General features: G+C 32.5%; 3 protein-coding genes across 3 annotated transcripts; 1 reads left to right on the forward strand and 2 right to left on the reverse strand.

Moving 5' to 3' along the window:
- Nucleotides 1–359: 359 nt before the first annotated feature.
- Nucleotides 360–797, reverse strand: LOC123219650 (putative RING-H2 finger protein ATL61). The gene has a single exon (XM_044641651.1). It carries the CDS (start codon nt 795–797, stop codon nt 360–362), a length of 438 nt encoding a protein of 145 aa, XP_044497586.1.
- Nucleotides 798–13,461: 12,664 nt separating this feature from the next.
- LOC123219651 (putative RING-H2 finger protein ATL61) lies at nt 13,462–13,899 on the reverse strand. The gene has a single exon (XM_044641652.1). It carries the CDS (start codon nt 13,897–13,899, stop codon nt 13,462–13,464), a length of 438 nt encoding a protein of 145 aa, XP_044497587.1.
- A 697-nt stretch (nt 13,900–14,596) lies between these two features.
- Nucleotides 14,597–18,857, forward strand: LOC123218147. The gene is made up of 7 exons (XM_044639393.1): nt 14,597–14,774; nt 15,188–15,610; nt 15,703–15,755; nt 16,404–16,441; nt 16,643–16,961; nt 17,563–17,879; nt 18,082–18,857. The coding sequence occupies exons 1-7, from the start codon at nt 14,762–14,764 to the stop codon at nt 18,671–18,673; spliced, it is 1,755 nt and encodes a 584-aa protein (XP_044495328.1). The 5' UTR covers nt 14,597–14,761; the 3' UTR covers nt 18,674–18,857.
- Nucleotides 18,858–19,191: the final 334 nt, after the last annotated feature.

Raw genomic sequence — 19,191 nt, forward strand, 5'->3', positions numbered from 1 at the left:
TGATTTACTTATGGAAGTGGATAATGGGTGGAAATCTAACTTTTTTGAAACTTAAGGGGCAGCATAGTAGTTTAAACAAACCTTGGGTGGGTCAAAAAATGAGAGCAAAGGTTATCTGTTTGGTTGGCGACCTAGCGTAATTACGGTGGAGTTGGAGTGTGGACACGAAATTGGGCTTGTATTTAGAAATTAAACCAGTGGCATTGTTGTCTTAGAACATTGTAATAATACTTCTTTCTCAGTTTCAGTTGATATGAATGATTGTTACAATCCAGAAATGAGCTACCTTTCGAACATCATTACACAAGAATTTGCATAGAATTAAAGAATGTAAATATTCTTTTGCTGGGCAAGAATATTCAAGACAAACTTCCAAAATCTGCACAAATGGCCGTCTTGATCTCATCATTAAAAGAAATCTCCATCCAGTTACTTACACTTGTTAACGAAGACAACAACCAAGAAACGAGACCCTCAAGCTTAGGAGCTGGCTGACTGCAAGGGACATCAGCCCTGCAAAGAGGACATGTTGAATGTAACTTGAGCCAAGCATCAATGCAGTAAGCATGGAAACCATGGTGACATGTTGGTAGAACCCTCAATGGTTCACCTTGTAACACCTTGTTCAGGCATACCGTACAATCAATTTCAGCATGAAATTGGGTGCTGCCATTTTCTTTGTGGCCTTGGTTGTCACCACCTGACTGTGACTGTCCAAACCATCTGTTGTATAAATGGAATGAGCAAACTATAAGCATGGCGATGAACATCACTGCTGCAGTAATACTGATCATCATTGTCTCGGTTGCTTTGGGAATCTCTTGATGATATTATACTGACAGATAATCTGAATTAATTTTCTGCTGCTCTCCCACAGTACATGCTCTGTATATATTCTGCAGAATTTTGACTGTTAAAGCCAAGGTTAGTATGAAGATTATTGACTCTTAGATAAGAATTAGGAAAACTGGGTTCATAACTTAAAACGTTTCTGAAGAGGCGAACTGCAAAGCCGACTTGAATAAGAAAAAACAATACACAAAAGATGAGTCAGCCGTTGTTGCTAACTTGTTGATCATAGAAGGCACGGCAGCAGGCAAATGTTTTGTTTTGTCAAAGTAGCTAACTGTCCATTCTTGATTTCGCACGTTTGACTCTGCAAGCCTGCCTATATTCCATTTACCAAAACGAATCTTATATCACATTTATGCATAATATATCTAAATAACTTTTCAAAGGTGGACTACTGCCAGCCAAAAATAATTCCGTGTGTACTATTGCATTAGTTCCAAACATGGAAACACCCTAAGGGGGCGTTTAGTTGGGGGTTTTTAAGATTACCTTGGTAATCTATCTTTTATTCCTTTGTTTAGTTTATCAGTAATAAAAGATTACAGTAATTTTCTATTATCAATGCTGATGTGGCAGGTAATATAAGTGGTAATCTGATTACTACTTTCACCTTAGGTATTTAAAGATTACTGAGGTAATCTTGAGTTTATTATAATTATATTATTATTTATGAATTTTTTGAGATAAAAATAAATTTATTTTTAATTAATATGACAAATAATATAAAAAATATTTAAAAATAATTATATTCAAGGGCATTTAAGTAAAATAATTTACTAGTAATCTTTTATTACCTTTAACCAAACACAATAATTATTTATACCTATCAAATTTTATCAAACATAGTAATCATTTATACCTAGTAATCTTCTAAATAATATATCTTCAAGGTAATCTTTTTATTTTGGTAATAAAATATTACCCAAACCAAATGTCCCCTAAGTGTGTGAAAACATACATAATAAAACTCATTTCATGTGAAAGTTTATCTATGTTATGATTTCATGTAAGTAACGTTTATGCACTCGAGCCACTATTATTGTAACTCATGCTTGTAACTAGCTTTCACTCTTAACTCTACTTTTCTCATGCCCTATTTTATAAGTGCATTCTTTTGGTATGACTCGGTATTTTTATGCATAGTTATTAGTATCTTACAAAACATAATATATATCCTATAATATAATAAGATACAAATATAAAATAATAGTTATTATAAAATGTATTGAATTAATATGATACAATAGACGTATCATATGTTATAATACATATCCTATGATATAATACATATTACGGATACAAATCAATACACTTTTTAGAGAAAATGATGATATAGTATAAGTGCATATGAGAAATTTTAAAATTTTTAAGGGTATTTAAAATATTTTTGAAAATGATAAAGTGTCAATTAGATTGTTTTTATTATTTTATTATATAAAATTGTATCATACGATATGATATGATACTCGAAACGCAATATAGAAAATTAAGTTTTCGATATATGATATGATACGTGATTTGCTTACCATGCTTCTATGTACTTACCTTATTTGTCCCTTCAATCTATTGAGATATTGTTATGAATAGTTGGGTATAAACCTTGAATGTTCATTCGTATTCTATTTGGATGTACGATCATACATCTTGGGTTAACGGGTGTGCATCCCTTCCTTTTATGCACGATTTCCTCATTCATGAGCATACATAACCATGACTTAATGCATGACCGTGCATGTTTTATGCATGATCATACACACTCGTCTTGTGCCTCATGCATGACTTCCTCATTCATGGCTACATCAATTCATGACCTTATGCACCATCACATGTGTCCTCTGCATGGTCAACAATGACTACTTCCTTCTTTTTATAATTGTATGTGATTCTAGGGTATTCTTCTCTTTTCATCCTTATGAACGACTATACACCCAATCTACACTATCATTCACAATGACCTAACTTATGTGTCATAAACGATCATAAGTGTCCTCTGTATGGTCCTTTGTTGGTTGTTGTCATCTCTGTCCTATCTGTTGTGGCCTTGTAACAATGGAACCCAACATAAGAACAAAACTGCAATAATAAAAGGAAAGGGAAACAAAAGAAGAGTAACAAAAACAAAGAAGTAGAGAATGACGAAGAGATAAGTTAACTAAATTCATAGATATCTCTTGCCTGCAATTGTTGTTCTCCTTTCTCTATCAGCTCACTAGTACCTATTATATCGATAGTGACTAAAGGTGTTCAAAATTATCCGGTAACCGAATCGAACCAATTTTTAAACCGAAAACTGAACCAAAAAATAGGTTATTTGAAAAATCGGTTCGGATACCAGTTCAAAAATATATATAAACCGAATTTTCGATTCGGTTACTGGTTTACCTAATTTTGAAAACCGATTAACCGGACCGAACCGATTTTTAAAAAATTGAATAAAATATTAATAAAATATTGAATATATTTTCAAAAAATTAGAAAAAAATAATAAAATATGATAATTTTTTGAAATTCGGTTCAAAAATCGGGTAACCGAAATTTCGGTTCGGTTAATTGATATTTTCGGTTCGGTTTAAAATCGGTTAATCTTTAAATCGATTCGGTTTCGGTTCATGATTTTTTCCAAACCAAAAATTTGGTTCGGTTTGAAATATTGGCAAAACGGTTCGGTTAACCGGTTTTGAACACCCCTAATAGTGACCTTGTCCTTAAGGTCGAAATATAGGAAAACAACCTTAAATTCATCAATGCTCTCCCATGTAGCATCTTCCCTATGCAAATCTCTCCATTGTACACATTTGAATAGCTAACAATATGTAAATCTAATCCTTGATAGTATAAACAATAATTCACAGTGTTTTTCAGATATCTCAATATCCTTTTGACAACCTTCTAATATTCTTTTCTATTGATATCGACTAACTAGCTTGATAATAAAACAAATATCAAGGTGGGTACACATTATAGCGTACATGAGGCTTCTAACAACATTTGAATAAAATACCAAGGACATTTTATTTCTCTCATCTTAAGTCTTGGGATATATTTCTTGGCGCATTGAATCACCTTTTGACATATGATTATCTACAGGTTTGTAGTTTTTCATATTAAATTATTTCAAAATCTTTTGGATTTAATGCTCTTATGATAGAGCCAAAACTTTCTTAGAACGATCTATTTTGATTTTAATATCCAAAATATAATATACTTCACCCATGTCCTTAATGTAAAATTCACAGATAACCAATTATTTCCATCTATTAGTACATCATTCACATAAAGAGATAAAATTGCAAACTTATCATTAGACCTTTTTACATAGACATAATAGTCTTATTCTAACATTTTAAAGTCATAAGACATTATAACCTTATGAAATTTTAAGTAACATTGTTTTGATAACAGTTTTAGACCATATATTAATCATTGGAGCTTGCATACTTTGGGCTATTAACCTTTTTTTTTCCATAAAACCTAAAGATTGTTCCATATAGATCTCTTCATCAAGTTTTCCATTAAGGAAAGTTGTCTTAATATCCATTTGATGCAATTCTAAATCTAAATATGCCACGACAGTTTGAATTAAAAAAATCAAAGTAAATCTCACAATAGACGTAAAGATTTCTTCGCAGTCTATACCTTTTTGTTCGGTATAGACTTTTGCCACAAGGTGAGTTTTATATCTATCTATTGAGTCATCCACCTTACGCTTTATTTTGAGAATCCATTTATTCTTAATGAGTTTTCGATCAAGCGATAAGTCAACCAAACTTTAAACTCGGTCAATTTCCATGAGTTTCATTTCTTCCTCCGATGTTTCTTGTCATCTTTCCTTATCAAGGGATGATAAAACTGCTTTAATATTTTAAGGTTTTTTGTCTTCTTAAGGAGTGGTTATGGAAACTTCGTTTTCAATTTCAAAACGTTGTTTAAGCATTCTTGAATGTCCACTCCTACGTAATCAAGGATCTTCGCTCCTATTATCCAAAATAGGTTGGAACTCAACCTCATTGCTTCCACTAGGTTGACATAGGTGAGACAACTTCTCGTAGCTCCCACTATTTAGAATAAATAAAGGTACTATCTCTTAAGACTCAATTAATGGTCATGGAGACTTATTTTCTCTTTATTACTCTTTCATCTCATACAGATGAAGATTTTTATCAATGTCACCTATATTATAAAAATCGTCTTCAATGAATGTCATTTCTCTAGATTCAATTTCAATTACTTGTCCATTATAATCATCTCCAATGAACATATACCCTTTGAAATGTTTAAAGTATCTTATAAAGACACATTTCTTTTCTCTCGGTTCTAATTTTCCAAATTGTGGGAAGAGTCATAGATATATGTTGCTAACCCCTAAAGTTGTAATAGTTTCAAATTAAGTTTTATACCTGTCTATAATTTATAGGGAGTGGAAATAACTGATTAAGTAGGTATTCAGTTAAGTACATAAGTCGTAATTAACAATGCATCTCCCCAAAAAGAAATTGAAAGATTTGCTTGTGTCATCATGACCTAACAATTTCTAATAGAGTTCAATTTCTTCTCTTCGTTACACCATTTTGTTGCGGAGTTTTTAGAATCGTTAATTGCCTCACTATTCCTTTTTTCACTACATAATTCTTTAAATTCCATAGATAAATATTCACGGTCTCGATTAGTTCTCAATGCTTTGATTCTTTTGTCTAATTAACTTTCAGCCTCGTTTATATAATGTCTAAAACAATATATTACTTCTAACTTATGAGAGATCTAGTAGATATGACCAAAATGTGTATAATCATCTTTGAAAATAATGAAATAAGATGCACTATATCTTGATTTAACAATCATAAGACCATAAATATCTAAGTGCACAAGTTACAAAGGAAGCTCAACTCTAACAATTTTTCCAAATGGTTTTCTTGTTTTTTTTTTTTTTTGCTAGACAATGCTTACAAATAGACAAATTCAATTTCATGATACGTCTCAATAAACCTTCATGGTCCAATCTATTCATATTATCTTGGCCAATGTGTCTTATTCTAACATATCATATATTTGTATGTATATTCAAACTACTAGGAGTCGCAAATAAGGAAAAACTAACAAAATTATTATAATCATAAAGTAAGGTGTCTAACACCATAAAACCATTTGAAAGAAATCCATATTTATAATATATAATATCAAAATATGTTTTAATAGAGGTTTGGGAGAAATGTAAATTATATTCTAATTTCAAAAGAATAAGCACAGAGACTGAATTTTTAGAGTGTATAAGACTTCGTGTAGTTATAAGGTCTGACCACCACGCGAATCTAATTTACATGTGTCTATTCCTTTCACCTCAACTTTTGCGTTATTGCTTACATAAATCCATTGTGTCTCCCTCCGTATTCTACGAAACTCTATAAAAGCTCCTTTGTCATGAGCTACATGGTCTAAGACTTCCAAGTCTAAAGTTTACATAGGATGAGATTTGGTTAATAGGATAAGACAATACATTTTTTGACTTTGTGCACTCACAGTGACCTTTGTTGCCACAGTTACAACAGGTCAGTTTGGCCATATCTCTTTTTCTAGTGTGTTTATCTCTTTTATGCTTGAATCACTTATTCTTATTCATGGGTCTTCGAATAATCTCTTTCCTTTTCCTAGACTTACGCCACTTTAGCTTGTAGCAAGAGAATTTCTTAGAATTTCACTCAATAACATATGCATGAGCACCTAACCCAACAACCTATAAGTTTTTATCTTCCAACTCAAGGTGTTATGCAATGTCTTCAAAAGTCCTGATATTCTCATTATAGGACATTGACTTTCATGTGCTCCTAATTATCAGGAGGAGATCATATGACAGTTTGTACTTGCTACTCATTTGTCAGGTTATGCCTACCTTTCTTTAACTTTGTTATCATGTTTGACATTTCCCTTAAATGTTACTTCATTGTCCTATTAGGAACCTTTTTATATGTGTCAAACTTGATAGTCAACTGCCTATATTTGAAGACAATAGTTCCTCCAAATTTCTTTTAATGCAACCCACATGGCATGTGTTATCAATCATCTCCTATAATTCAAATGTTTGATATTTTAAAATTTAATTCGATCGCACCAATGTAAATTCTAGATGAGAATTTTATTAAATTCTATCAATCTTAGAAATCTTACAAATAAATTGAAGCAACAAATGGTTCAATATTTATATATACTGCAAAATGAAGTTCAACACAAAAAACATTTCTAATGTAAAGAGTTATATACAAGAAACCCAAACAATTTCAATGACTAAGGCTAGCTTCTGAACTATCCTTAATCCAAGGCTTATATGAATTAAAACAAGGCATTCTAACTATTAACTACACTTCATATTTATAGTAGAATAGTCTCTACCAATCAGATTGAGAGAAGACATTTTCTATATCCCTAACAATACTCGGAGTTACTTTATTCATTATAAAGTTACTATATCGTTTGTAATAACCTATATGCCTTGCACGTTGTTGATTTGGGAAAATAGATAGAGTTATGGATTTCCTTATGTTCATTATGATTCTCCACCCTTCAGCAAGTTGTAATTCATTCATACATTGTTAAGAAGTCTTGACTTTCTTGTCTTAGACAAGATTAAAAATTATAAGATCCCAATGATTTAGTAAGACATAAGCAATCCATATATTCTCTCCTTTTTAGTTAAGTTTATGCCCTTTTGTTTTAAATAATAATATCTCCCAACCATAATCCTAATGTGTGTAAAATGACTGTGCAACAGATTCATCTTATAGTTCAGATAATAATCCTTAGTCGATATGTTCATTCTATACATAAAGATAGGCGAAAGTGAATTATATATGCATAACTATACAAAAAATATATGTTTACATGTTATTTAGCATTGTATAATTTAAAATAACATGTCTCGAAAACATTGTTATGAGTTTGCTTCTTATACAAGCTTTCACACACGATAGGACTCATTGGATTTAAGCTTACACGTCAATCTGAGCTTGTACATACAACCACGTGCCAAGGATGAGGCTTCATATGTCAAAACAAGTTCTCATGCTCTTTCATGCATTGAAACAATGCCTTACACACTGAAACAGTGTCTCATATGTTGTCATGCGCTGCTACGCACTCAGGCACACCATCACATGTCGATGCCAAACTTTGATCGTTGTCAATTAAACTTTGATTGTTGATTGTTGGTTGGTCAACACTAACTTTTGACTAGTCAAACATTGACTGTTGATGGTCAACCAATCCATAGGTGAAGACCTAGGTTAGGCTACTCGATTGACCAAGTGAGTTAATCCATTGTTTATGGGTTTTGGGTAACCCATTGACCAACAGGTCGAGCAATCAAGTTTTTCTAAGCCAATTACAACTCGGTAACGCGAAGAACCCTAATTGTTCGGTCCTTTCAATTGGTCATCTTTTGGCTAACTAATGGTGACACAAAGTTAGGGCTTTTGGATAGCTTTGACTGACATTCCTACTCAATCTATAATTCAATCGAAACTTGATAGAATTATGTGGGATGAGTGCAAGCAAAGTAATGGTTTTCATGTTCAATTTGGCTTTAGATTTCATGATTGAAGGTTTAATCAATGCAATTTCAACATGTAAATCATGTAATAGTTAACCTATGGTCATCCTAATATGATTATAGACATCAAATTCATGTAATTGTATCAAATTTAACAAAAACCCTAAATTTGAATTTCCTGAAATTAAACAAAAATTCACATTGTTCATCATAAAAGTAAATTGCCATGATTGTAGTTTAATCAACAACATGATTTCCACACAAAACCTAAGCTTTGATACTAATGTTGGAATTAAAAAATATATGATTGAATTTGGACATACCCGATATAAATTTGAAATATATTTGATGTTAAATCCAATTTGGTGATGATCATCAATTCATTTATCACTTATCCATAACTTATTTTGTGTTTCAGTTACTATTGCTTTTGCGTTTGTCTTTTATGAAAAAAACAAAGAACCAATGTATTGTCTTTTGCGTTTGTTACTAGGAGCAGCAATTTCAAGACTTTAAATATAGTCTCAATTGCCTTCAACCTTTATTAACTGTCACGAACAGTATAAAACATGTAATCTTATATTGGGTATAGGTTGGGTCAACTCATCATAGGTGGATCAAACCCAATATTTTAAAATGGTTTTACAGGTGCAAAATGGTTTTTGCGGGGTGTAGAACAACTTCTGCACTCACAAAAATTGTTAGCCTGATTAAAATTCAGATTTTTTTTCTTTTTTCTTAAAAGTTTTTTCTATATAACCCCTTCCCCTTCCCAAAAATCACACAATCTTAATTCTTATTCTTAATCTGTTATTCTAAATTTCTCGTTCTCTCAACAATTTCATTCATCAATCTCTTATTCTCAAATTCTCTCAATCAATATTTATTTGCATAAAACAATTTACTTTTCATTTGTATTACAATTTTGTCAATCATTATTTTTTTATTCAATAGAAAATTACAAATGGATCCAGGCTCAAATGAGCTTAATCCATTTGAATACTTTGGAGGTGATGATATTGTTGACGATGCATCTAAAGCACCAATCCATGAAAATGTGACAACCTCAACTGGAAAAAAAAAAAAAAAACAAAAGTTGATGGTGTGCAATTACATTAATCAAATAGAAGAAATGGTTGAAGGTAATTTAATCCAATGGACAATGTGCAAACATTGTGGTTCTTGTTTGACATATGTTAATTCGGACAACACTAGTCATCTTTGTCATCTTATTATTGAATATTACACAACATAAGAGGGCAACAACAAATTTTCTTCATCAGATCACAATTAGTTGGTGGCTCCAATGTAACAAATGGTCCGAGTAGTTTAGGGCATGTTGGAAAAATAACAAATTTAATCTACAATCATTCTAAGATGAGAGATTATATGGCCAAATATGTTGTAGCTTTCTTTTTTGATATACTGAAGATGAAATATTAAAATGCACAATTCAAAATAACGTTCAACTAGTCTTTAGAAGAATTCTTAGGTGTACCCTTAGGTTTGATATCATTAAGAGTTATGAACTCTTAAAATTAAAAATTCTAAAACTAAATAATTTTAATGGTGTTATTTTAATTACACTTAATTTGTGGACTGTAATTAATCAAGATGTAAGATACCTATGCAGAACTACTCATTATGTTAATTTTGATTGGTAATTGTGCGAAAAAGTTATTGCATTTAGGTCACTAGAATATCCTCATACTAGTGTGACAATTTATCAAGTATTAGCTAATATTTTTTATGAATATAAAATTAATAACTCTATTTTTTCAATTTCATTAGATAATGCAAAAAATAATAATAGAATAGCTAAATTATTGTTGAATAATTTAGTTGTACCATTTGGTGGATTTCATATTAGATATGTATGTCATATTATAAATTTAATAGTTTAAGATGGTTTGAGTTTAGCGAAAGACCAAATAGTACTAATTAGACATATTGTCGCTTACATTTCATCATCCCCATTAAACACACAAACATATCATAATTTGTGTAAACAAATAGGGTTAAGACGAAAAAAAAATTAAAAGCTGATGTAAGAACTAGGTGAAATTCACCATATCTTATGTTGAAAGCATGTGAAGGTATAAAGTACCTATAACATGTTTTTTCAATACCCAACCAAACGATTCTGATATCATACTTTTTTTGACTGAATATGATTGGGAGATTGTTAATACTTTAATGAACATATTAGAGCTCCTGTAGGCAACCACGAATCAATGTTCAAATGTGTATTATCCTACTAAATGTTTAATTTTATATAATATGTTAGAAACAAGTGATATTTTTAAAGAATATATGTATCATAGTGTTTTTTAAGATATGTCTAGACAAATAGAGGAAAAAATTTAAAAATATTAGAAGCAAGTACATTTCCATTTCTTTAGTAGTCATGGTTTTATATTCTAGGGCCAAATTAATAGAAATACAAAATTGTTTAGATGTTATAAATAAAAATTTGTTAGAAATGTGCACTAATAAAACAGAAGATGTTTAAGATTTTTTACTTAAAATGTATACTATTTATAAACATAAACATGAAAGGACAACACATACTCTTGAGCCGAAGGTAAGTTCAAGTCGTTCAGGTAGACGAAAGTCGCATATATAGTCTTGCACAAAGGTAAGCAATATGTAGATCAGAGTTCAAATTAAAATGAGTTTTATAATTATATTAATATTGATTATTATTATGAAATTATGAAATAATATGGTGACACATTAGATGTTTAAACATGATGGAAAGCACATAAAGAAAGTTTTCATGTACTTTCTATCATGATATGTGATCTACTAATGCCTTCAATGTCTTCTGTAATATCAAAATATGCTTTTAGTGCAAGTGAATACATGTTGGATGATAGACTATTGAACTTATAAGATTGGATGATAGTTTGGTTTAAATTATAAAATTAGGTCACAGAAAATGTATTTGAAGAATTCTAAAATTTAGATATTGAAAACGGATAGATGATATAAATTAAATTTATATTTGTACATTATGTAAATGAATTGATTTATGTTATTTTTGAATTTCTTTCATCATGTAATCACAGTATTCCTTTGTCACATGTAAAAGATTATCAATAACATTTTTTAAGCAATGTCTTTGGTTTTAGTAATTGGAAACTAATTTTTATTTAATTTTATATAATTATTAAAATTAAAAAATATTTATTAGTGAATTAACTGGTTAAACCCAATAAAGGCCTTTGGGTCAGCCCGTTAAGGGTCTAACACGACATGGCCTTATAAAGAGCGGGTTGTGCCATAGGCTTTAGTGTTTATGTGGGTTGCCTAGCCTGCAAGGATCACTATTGTGTGGGCTTAGGCTTGCTATAGCCTACAGGTATAGTGGGTCACGTCGAAGCCAATCCGACTGAACCTAACATTACCTATTACCACTTTAACTTGTTTCCATCATGTTTCCTGCAAATCACATGTCGCATTATCAAACCATTCTCAACCACCAAATTTATACATAACATATAATCATCATACGAATCTAGTTGCAACTACTCTAACTCATGTCCACCTTTCCTATTTAAGACTTAGGTTTTCATCCCACAATATCATATATATAATCATATATTAATGTCAACATACTAAAATAGGAGCATTCATGTCATTCACAATATCAAAATTTGTATATACAATTCCCAATATATAAAACTAAAAGACTCCTACTTACTTATTCTTTCAATAAGAAAGGTTCATTGCTGATCTGTACTTCTCTCTTCTTCACTAGAAAATCAACCTATATCGTCGAAAATCTTCTATGCATGATGAACTTTCCCTCTCTCAATAACTGGATAAAGATAGTGCATAAAAAATTATGGGATATAATTGATATCCTAGCAATTATATATTTTTTTTAAAATTAAAACCGCATGCATGAGCATGCACTTGCAACACATAGCTGCACATCACATTAAAATTCCATACGTGATACACTATCCACTTATCTAACATGGCATAAGATAAACAAATGTAGGCCATGCATATATAGTCGTTCATCAACTTGAAATATTATATTTAACTCTAAATTAAATCCTTATTTCATGCCACAATCAAACTTAACCTTAAATATACATGAAATTAATGACATCATTGCCCTGAAATGTATTTGTGGGTATTAAAGTGGTGGCATGAGGGGGATTTATTGTAATGATTATTGTTTCTGTTATATGTTTATCATACCTTATTTATGGATGTCTCATTTTTGTTAGACGATTTTCATACCTTTTGCATGTTATGTCAAATAATGATTTATTTTAGTGATAAATGTTGAAGCTTTTGTTTAGGTATGATTAATTCAGCTAAAATTGCATGTTTTAGGTAAGTGATACTTTCTCTTTGAACATGCATTGACCTAGATGATAACCATCTTGAGAGGGGTGTTACATGCATTGTTTTTAAAACATATTTACGAACATAAATAAATTTTAAGATTGTATCATACTTTCATGAGGTATAAACTTTTCAAATTTTTGGCCACATAAAATCTGATTTTCAAAAATAAATTATTTTTCATTAGGTTTAAAAACGAGTAGATTCACAGATGACAAGTGGAAATCTAGCTTTTTAAAACTTAAGGGGTGGGAATTGTAATTTAATCAAACCTTGGGGGGGGTCAAACAATGAGGGCAAAGGTTATGCCCGACGGCAGAATCTGTTTGGTTGGCGACTTGGCATGATTATGGTGGAGTTGGTGTCTGGACCCAAAATTTGGCTTGGATTGTTTTGAACAGTGCACCTATACATGTTAGCTTTTTTACCATATCAACGACCTCACTTCACTTTCTGCAGATGTTTAAACATAAAAGAATGTTTCTGAGAAACTTTGACTTGTGTAATTGTTTAAGCTTTCCCATGAGCTATTAAAAATTAAACCAGTGCCATTGTTCTCTTTGAACATTGGAACAATAATTCTTTCTCAGTTTCAGTTGATATGAATGATTGTTACAGTTCAGAAATGAGCTACCTTTCAAACATCATTACACAAGAATTTACATAGAATTAAAGAATGTAAATATTCTTTTGCTGGGCAAGAATATTCAAGACAAACTTCCAAAATCTGCACAAAGCGCCGTCTTGATCTCATCATTAAAAGAAACCTCCATCCAGTTACTTACATTTGTTAAGGAAGACAGCAACCAAGAAACGAGACCCTCAAGCTTAGGAGCTGGCTGGCTACAAGGGACATCAGCCCTGCAAAGAGGACATGTTGAATGTAACTTGAGCCAAGCATCAATGCAGTGAGCATGGAAACCGTGATAACATGTTGGTAGAACCCTCAATGGTTCACCTTGTAACACCTTGTTCAGGCACACCGTACAATCAATTTCAGCATGAAATTGGGTGCTGCCATTTTCTTTGTGGCCTTGGTTGTCACCACCTGACTGTGACTGTCCAAACCATCTGTTATATAAATAGAATGAGCAAACTATAAGTATGGCCATGAACATCACAGCTGCAGTAATACTGATCATCATTGTCTCGGTTGCTTTGGGAATCTCTTGATGATATAATACCGAGAGATTATCTGAATTAATTTTTCGCTGCTCTCCCACAATACATGCTCTGTATATATTCTGCAGATTTTTGACTGTTAAAGCCAAGGTTAGTATGAAGATTATTGACTCTTAGATGAGAATTAGGAAAACTGGGTTCATAACTTAAAACGTTTCTGAAGAGCCGATCTGCAAAGCCTACTTGAGTAAGAAAAAACAATACACAAAAGATGAGTCAGTCGTTTTTGCTAACTTGTTGATCATAGAAGGCACGGCAGCGGGCAAATGTTTTGTTTTGTCAAAGTAGCTGACTGTCCATTCTTAATTTCGCACATTTGACTTTCTAAGCTTGCCTATATTACTTATATTATTCAAGCATAATATATCTAAATAACTTTTCAAAGGTGGACTACTGCTTGCCTTCTGCGTAGACATTATTTTATACAATTTTTCTGGTATTGAGGTCTAAAACTCTCAAAATCTTATGTTGTTAATAAATATATAAGAGAGATACGGCCGTTAAGCATGTGGGTGGTTTGTATCTTTCGAAGAAACATAAAGCTTAGTCCAGCAACAAGAATAAGGCAATACTTGGGCCAGGATTTAGACTATAGAGTGAAGAGCTAAATGGGCTTTGATTCATTGTCCATCTTCTGCAGATATTACAAAGAGTATCGGTTTGTGGATTACGTGGCTCTCTCCCTCAGAATTCTTCTTTTCTATCTTACTACACTGCTACTTCAGTTACTTTCTCCTCCTCTCAGCAGTCTTAACCATATTTTTTATGTTGTTTCAGTGAAACTCAGTGACCCATTTGCTTTGGATTCTGAATGAGCTCCCGTCCATGCCTTTATTAGGTACTCTCTTCATTCTTCTCTGTTCCTTTCTTCATCATTGTTGTTTCATTTCAATTATCATATGAATTTACAAAGTCCTTCCATGTGAGTCTCAAGCATGTATTCAGTAAATTTTAGAGCTTGCAGCATAAAGTTCCCCTTTTTTTTTTTTTTTCTTATTTCATTAATAGTTGAAAGTTATATGCTTGTCCTTCAGTGTTGACTTAATTTTTCATTTTGGTTCATCTATGTAGCTATGGTTTTCATTTTGGTTCATCTATGTAGCTATGGTTCATGAGTTTGTGTGGTTACGGTTGTGGGTTCATTGTTGCTTTATACCTTTCTTGGAGTCATTATCAAAATAATTAGCTTATAGTTTAGCTTGTTAATGTTTAGCCCTTGCCTTAATTAGCTCCTCTGTAATTTGTTAACAGATATTGCTACTGCTCAGTCTTGTTTGCAAAATCATCTGGGTCCACTAAGGGCTCAAACCTTTACTCATGCTAAACTTTTGCCAAGTAATTTTTTATCTGGAGATGAAAAGAGGCTGTGCTGTGCATCAAAATCATTCCAATTCCCTAAAAAAACTTATTATAGTTTCGGACACCTTGAGACACTAAGAGGTAAACTCCTGATCACTGCTGTTGCGACCCTTGAACCTGAGTTTTTGGTTCATAAGGAAGATGAACAAAAGAATATAATGCTGGGTGTGGATTCAAGTCCATCAGCAGCTCAGCTTAAGTCATCTAATGGAGACTCTACTGAATTGGATGAGAGAGAACGATTGAGACGGATGAGAATTTCTAAGGCAAATAAAGGAAACACACCGTGGAACAAAGGAAGAAAACACAGTGCTGGTAGTAACGAACTCATAGCATTTTATGTGCCATTTTGTGAATTTTCTCCATATATTACATAATATTCAGTATGTGTCTTTGTTCATGTTCAGAAACCCTTCAACGGATCAGAGAGAGAACAAGGCTTGCAATGCAGGATCCAAAGGTGATGTCATGTAAGAATAATTTTTTGTTATCACTTGGTATGCCCTTCAAATACTTAGCAGGAAATCAATCATGCCACTGTTCAATGTTTGGACCATAATTTTGAGATGACACCCCCTTTGATTAATTATTAGAACCCACCCTAGGTTATCACTTTGAGACAGTAGTGACGTATTGCCTGCCCAAACACAATCCAAATTATTTATAGTCCAGATGATCAGTAATTACAAATTGCAATTACTCTCCCAAATATCGGAAATTAAATGATGTATTTTTTTTGTACTAAAAAATTTGTACATTTAAATCACTGCAGCTTTGGAATGGGCAGTTTCGGGTGTCCATTATCTGGCTGTAGAAACTAATTCTTTGAGTTGTTTCAAGGCCTCCACATATTGAATAATGTTGTACCTTGTATTGTTCTCGTGTCTTGATGGATCATTTGGTATTTTTAGCATTTCAAAGAATAGAATAATAGTGTTATTTAAAAATGCTGTAGCTGTTGGGTAAAGTATATGATGAGGTAAGAGAAAGGTTTCCTTGTTTGCATGATTAAGTGTATTCACAATTTCAATTGTTTTCATGATTAATTGAAGCCACAATTTCAATTGCATTTAAATTGTCTGTTCTGACAATATAACTCGCCATGCAGGTCAAAATGAAGTTAGTTAATCTTGGACATGCTCAGAGGTGGGTACCATTACCAAGCCATTTTATCTTGATAATATTTTTATTTACTATTAGCAGGGGGAGCTCTATATGGTACAATATTTACTTCTACTTGTGATTCCAAAGAATACCATTGAAGCTGTGAGATTTTGAACTTTGATATTCACTTTATCATCATACCTTTGAACCAATGCTTTTGCCCCCTTCCAAATCATTTTACAGTGCTGAGACTAGGAAAAAAATTGGGGTTGGTGTACGTATGGGGTGGAAAAAGCGTCGAGAGAAGTTGATGGTGCAGGAACATTGCTATTTTGAGTGGCAAAACTTGATTGCAGAAGCTTCTAGAAAGGGTCTTGCTGGTGAGGAAGAGTTGCAATGGAATTCTTATAAGGTATTGCAAGAACAGCTTAAGCAGGAGTGGTTGGAGAGTGTTGAACAAAGGAAATCTATGCCTAGGCCAAAAGTTAGCAAGAGAGCTCCAAAGTCCCCTGAGCAAAGAAAGAAAATCGCCGAAGCAATTGCTGCCAAATGGGCTGATCCGGTAATTAACATTTTGTAGTACTTGAATGACATATTTTCTTTCTTGTTGAGGCAAATTAAAGTACTATCTGTACTCATGTACACAAGCACATTTTTTTAGTTCAAGGAACATAATAACAAAGTGTGAATAAAGTTGAAACCATTATTATAGGATTATATGCTGTTGAAAAATTTTGGAAAAATGGAAAGCTAACTCACTCTAGTCAGACCCAGTCCTATCTGCAAGAACTGGCTTTGGGCAGATATTCCTTCTCAAAATTGAAGTTGGCTTTAAATATGAATTCTTTTTTAAGTACCAAAGTGAAGCTAAATTTTTCTTGTCCAATATTGTCTAATCTGGTATAGATGGTGAAAACAATATATTTCCTTCCTTGTAAACTATTCTTTCAGATATAACTGATTTTCTTGTTTCTTCAAAATAAAATATCTGGGTAGTTTTGAACATGTTGAATATGATCTATACTCTTATAGGCTGCCTTGAATTTGACAAGAAATTTGTTAACTCACACTGGTACAAATTAGCTGAATATGTTAACTCAAGGCTGGTAACATGAGTTTAACTTTTTTATCTCTTTTGATAATTTATCTTCTTTCTCTCCTAGGCATACCGGGAACGGGTTTGCTCTGGGCTGGCGATATATCATGCCATCTCAGCTGGAGCAGTAAGAAAACCTAGGAGAAAGCCGAGTGGCGATGGGCAGTCTAGAAGACAAAAATCCACTAGGAAAAATGATAGTGATACAGATTTTTCTCTCATGATGGAGCCCCCAAGCCGAATTGAAAGGTTTAAATTGAAGAGAGGTAATACACCCTTGTATAAGGATCCTTCTGCGAGTTCCAAGCTGGAGATGATAAAGAGCATCAGAGCTCAAAGAGCAGCTGCAGAATCAAAGAAAATTGAAGCCGTTGAACAAGCAAGGTTTGTTTATTCTTGCAATCCTCTCTGGTATTGGATTATATGGGATGCAGATTATGAAGAGAAACTGAGAGTAAACTAACTTGATGTTCTGATGTCATTGTTTCACAAAGATTAAACTGACTTAATTTGGCAGGTGTTCCGACTCACATACTGCAGTGTCGTCACCGAGAAATCTATGCTAATGTTGTAAAATAATTTGCAGATTATTAATTGCTGAAGCAGAGAAGGCTGCAAAAGCCCTTGAGACTGCTGCCATGAAGAGCCCTATTGCTCAAGCTTCCCTCATGGAAACCAGAAGGCTAATAGCTGAAGCAGTTCAGTCAGTTGAATCCATAGAACTGGGGCAGGTCACATCCAAAAATGGAAATGGTGGATCTCTTTCTGTTGATTCAGCTGAATTGGTTAGCAAGGTCAAAGAGGAAATAGAAACACAAAATGGAGGTTTGAACCAACCAGAACATACAAAAGTAAATGGAACTCAACCACTACCAAGTAAAGATGAGGCTTTCAACCTTGGTAGCTTCAAAATGCTAGATAAACTGAACCGGGAAGAACTTGTTGGTAAAAACTTCAAAGTATATAGTTTGCAGACACTCAATTTGGAGGGCCTAATAGGGAAGCCTGATTCAGCAAAGCATCTTGGCCATTTAGAAGCAAATGGAAGCATCAAAAACAAAAAGAATCTTCAACCAAATGGAACAAATGTTCAGAGTATGGAAGAGGAAACAGCTACTAAACCAGACAATGTAACTAAAAAGTGGGTTTGTGGAAGGCTTGTTGAAGTGATAGAATAGGAGGAGCATAATTCTGTAACTCTGAAGATGTTGATTGCAGAGCCATCTTGCCACTTTGCTTGTAAGCCAATGCAGTGCATGTAGTAAAATGATGGTGTTTTACTTTCACATCACGCACCTCAATTGCCATTGTTGATTGTTGAACAAATAACATTATTAATAGGAGCACTGCTGCTTACATCTAGCTGTGTTTAAATGAGTTGTCATCGGTTGGTTGACATGGGCAAAAACCAGGAATTGATGCGAAGCAAATCAAATTTGAATTTTTTTCTTTCGTTCGAGTTTGATTCGAATAAAAAATATTTAATTCGAGTTTTGCATGAGATTATAAAGTAAAATTAAGAATGATTCAAGTTTAATTCGAATGAAAAAAATTTGGTGTAGTTTAATTTGAGTTTAATTTAAATTTATAGTTCGAATTAATAATTCAAAGTTTTGGTTCAATTCAATTTGAATTCTGATTTGAATTAATGGTTTAAATTTATGATTCATATTCATGATTCGAATTTATAATTTAT

This window comes from Mangifera indica, chromosome 6 (genome assembly GCF_011075055.1).
Source record: "Mangifera indica cultivar Alphonso chromosome 6, CATAS_Mindica_2.1, whole genome shotgun sequence".
Lineage (NCBI taxonomy): Eukaryota > Viridiplantae > Streptophyta > Magnoliopsida > Sapindales > Anacardiaceae > Mangifera > Mangifera indica.

What these genes read in the sequence shown, in the direction of transcription:
- LOC123218147 (XM_044639393.1), top strand. An exon ending in AGGAAGAAAACACAGTGCTG is followed by an intron (nt 15,611 to 15,702) that starts GTAGTAACGAAC and finishes GTTCATGTTCAG; the next exon opens with AAACCCTTCAACGGATCAGA. An exon ending in AATCTTGGACATGCTCAGAG is followed by an intron (nt 16,442 to 16,642) that starts GTGGGTACCATT and finishes ATCATTTTACAG; the next exon opens with TGCTGAGACTAGGAAAAAAA.
- LOC123219651 (XM_044641652.1), bottom strand. Translation starts at nt 13,899, where the DNA reads ATGATGATCAGTATTACTGCAGCTGTGATGTTCATGGCCATACTTATA.
- LOC123219650 (XM_044641651.1), bottom strand. Translation starts at nt 797, where the DNA reads ATGATGATCAGTATTACTGCAGCAGTGATGTTCATCGCCATGCTTATA.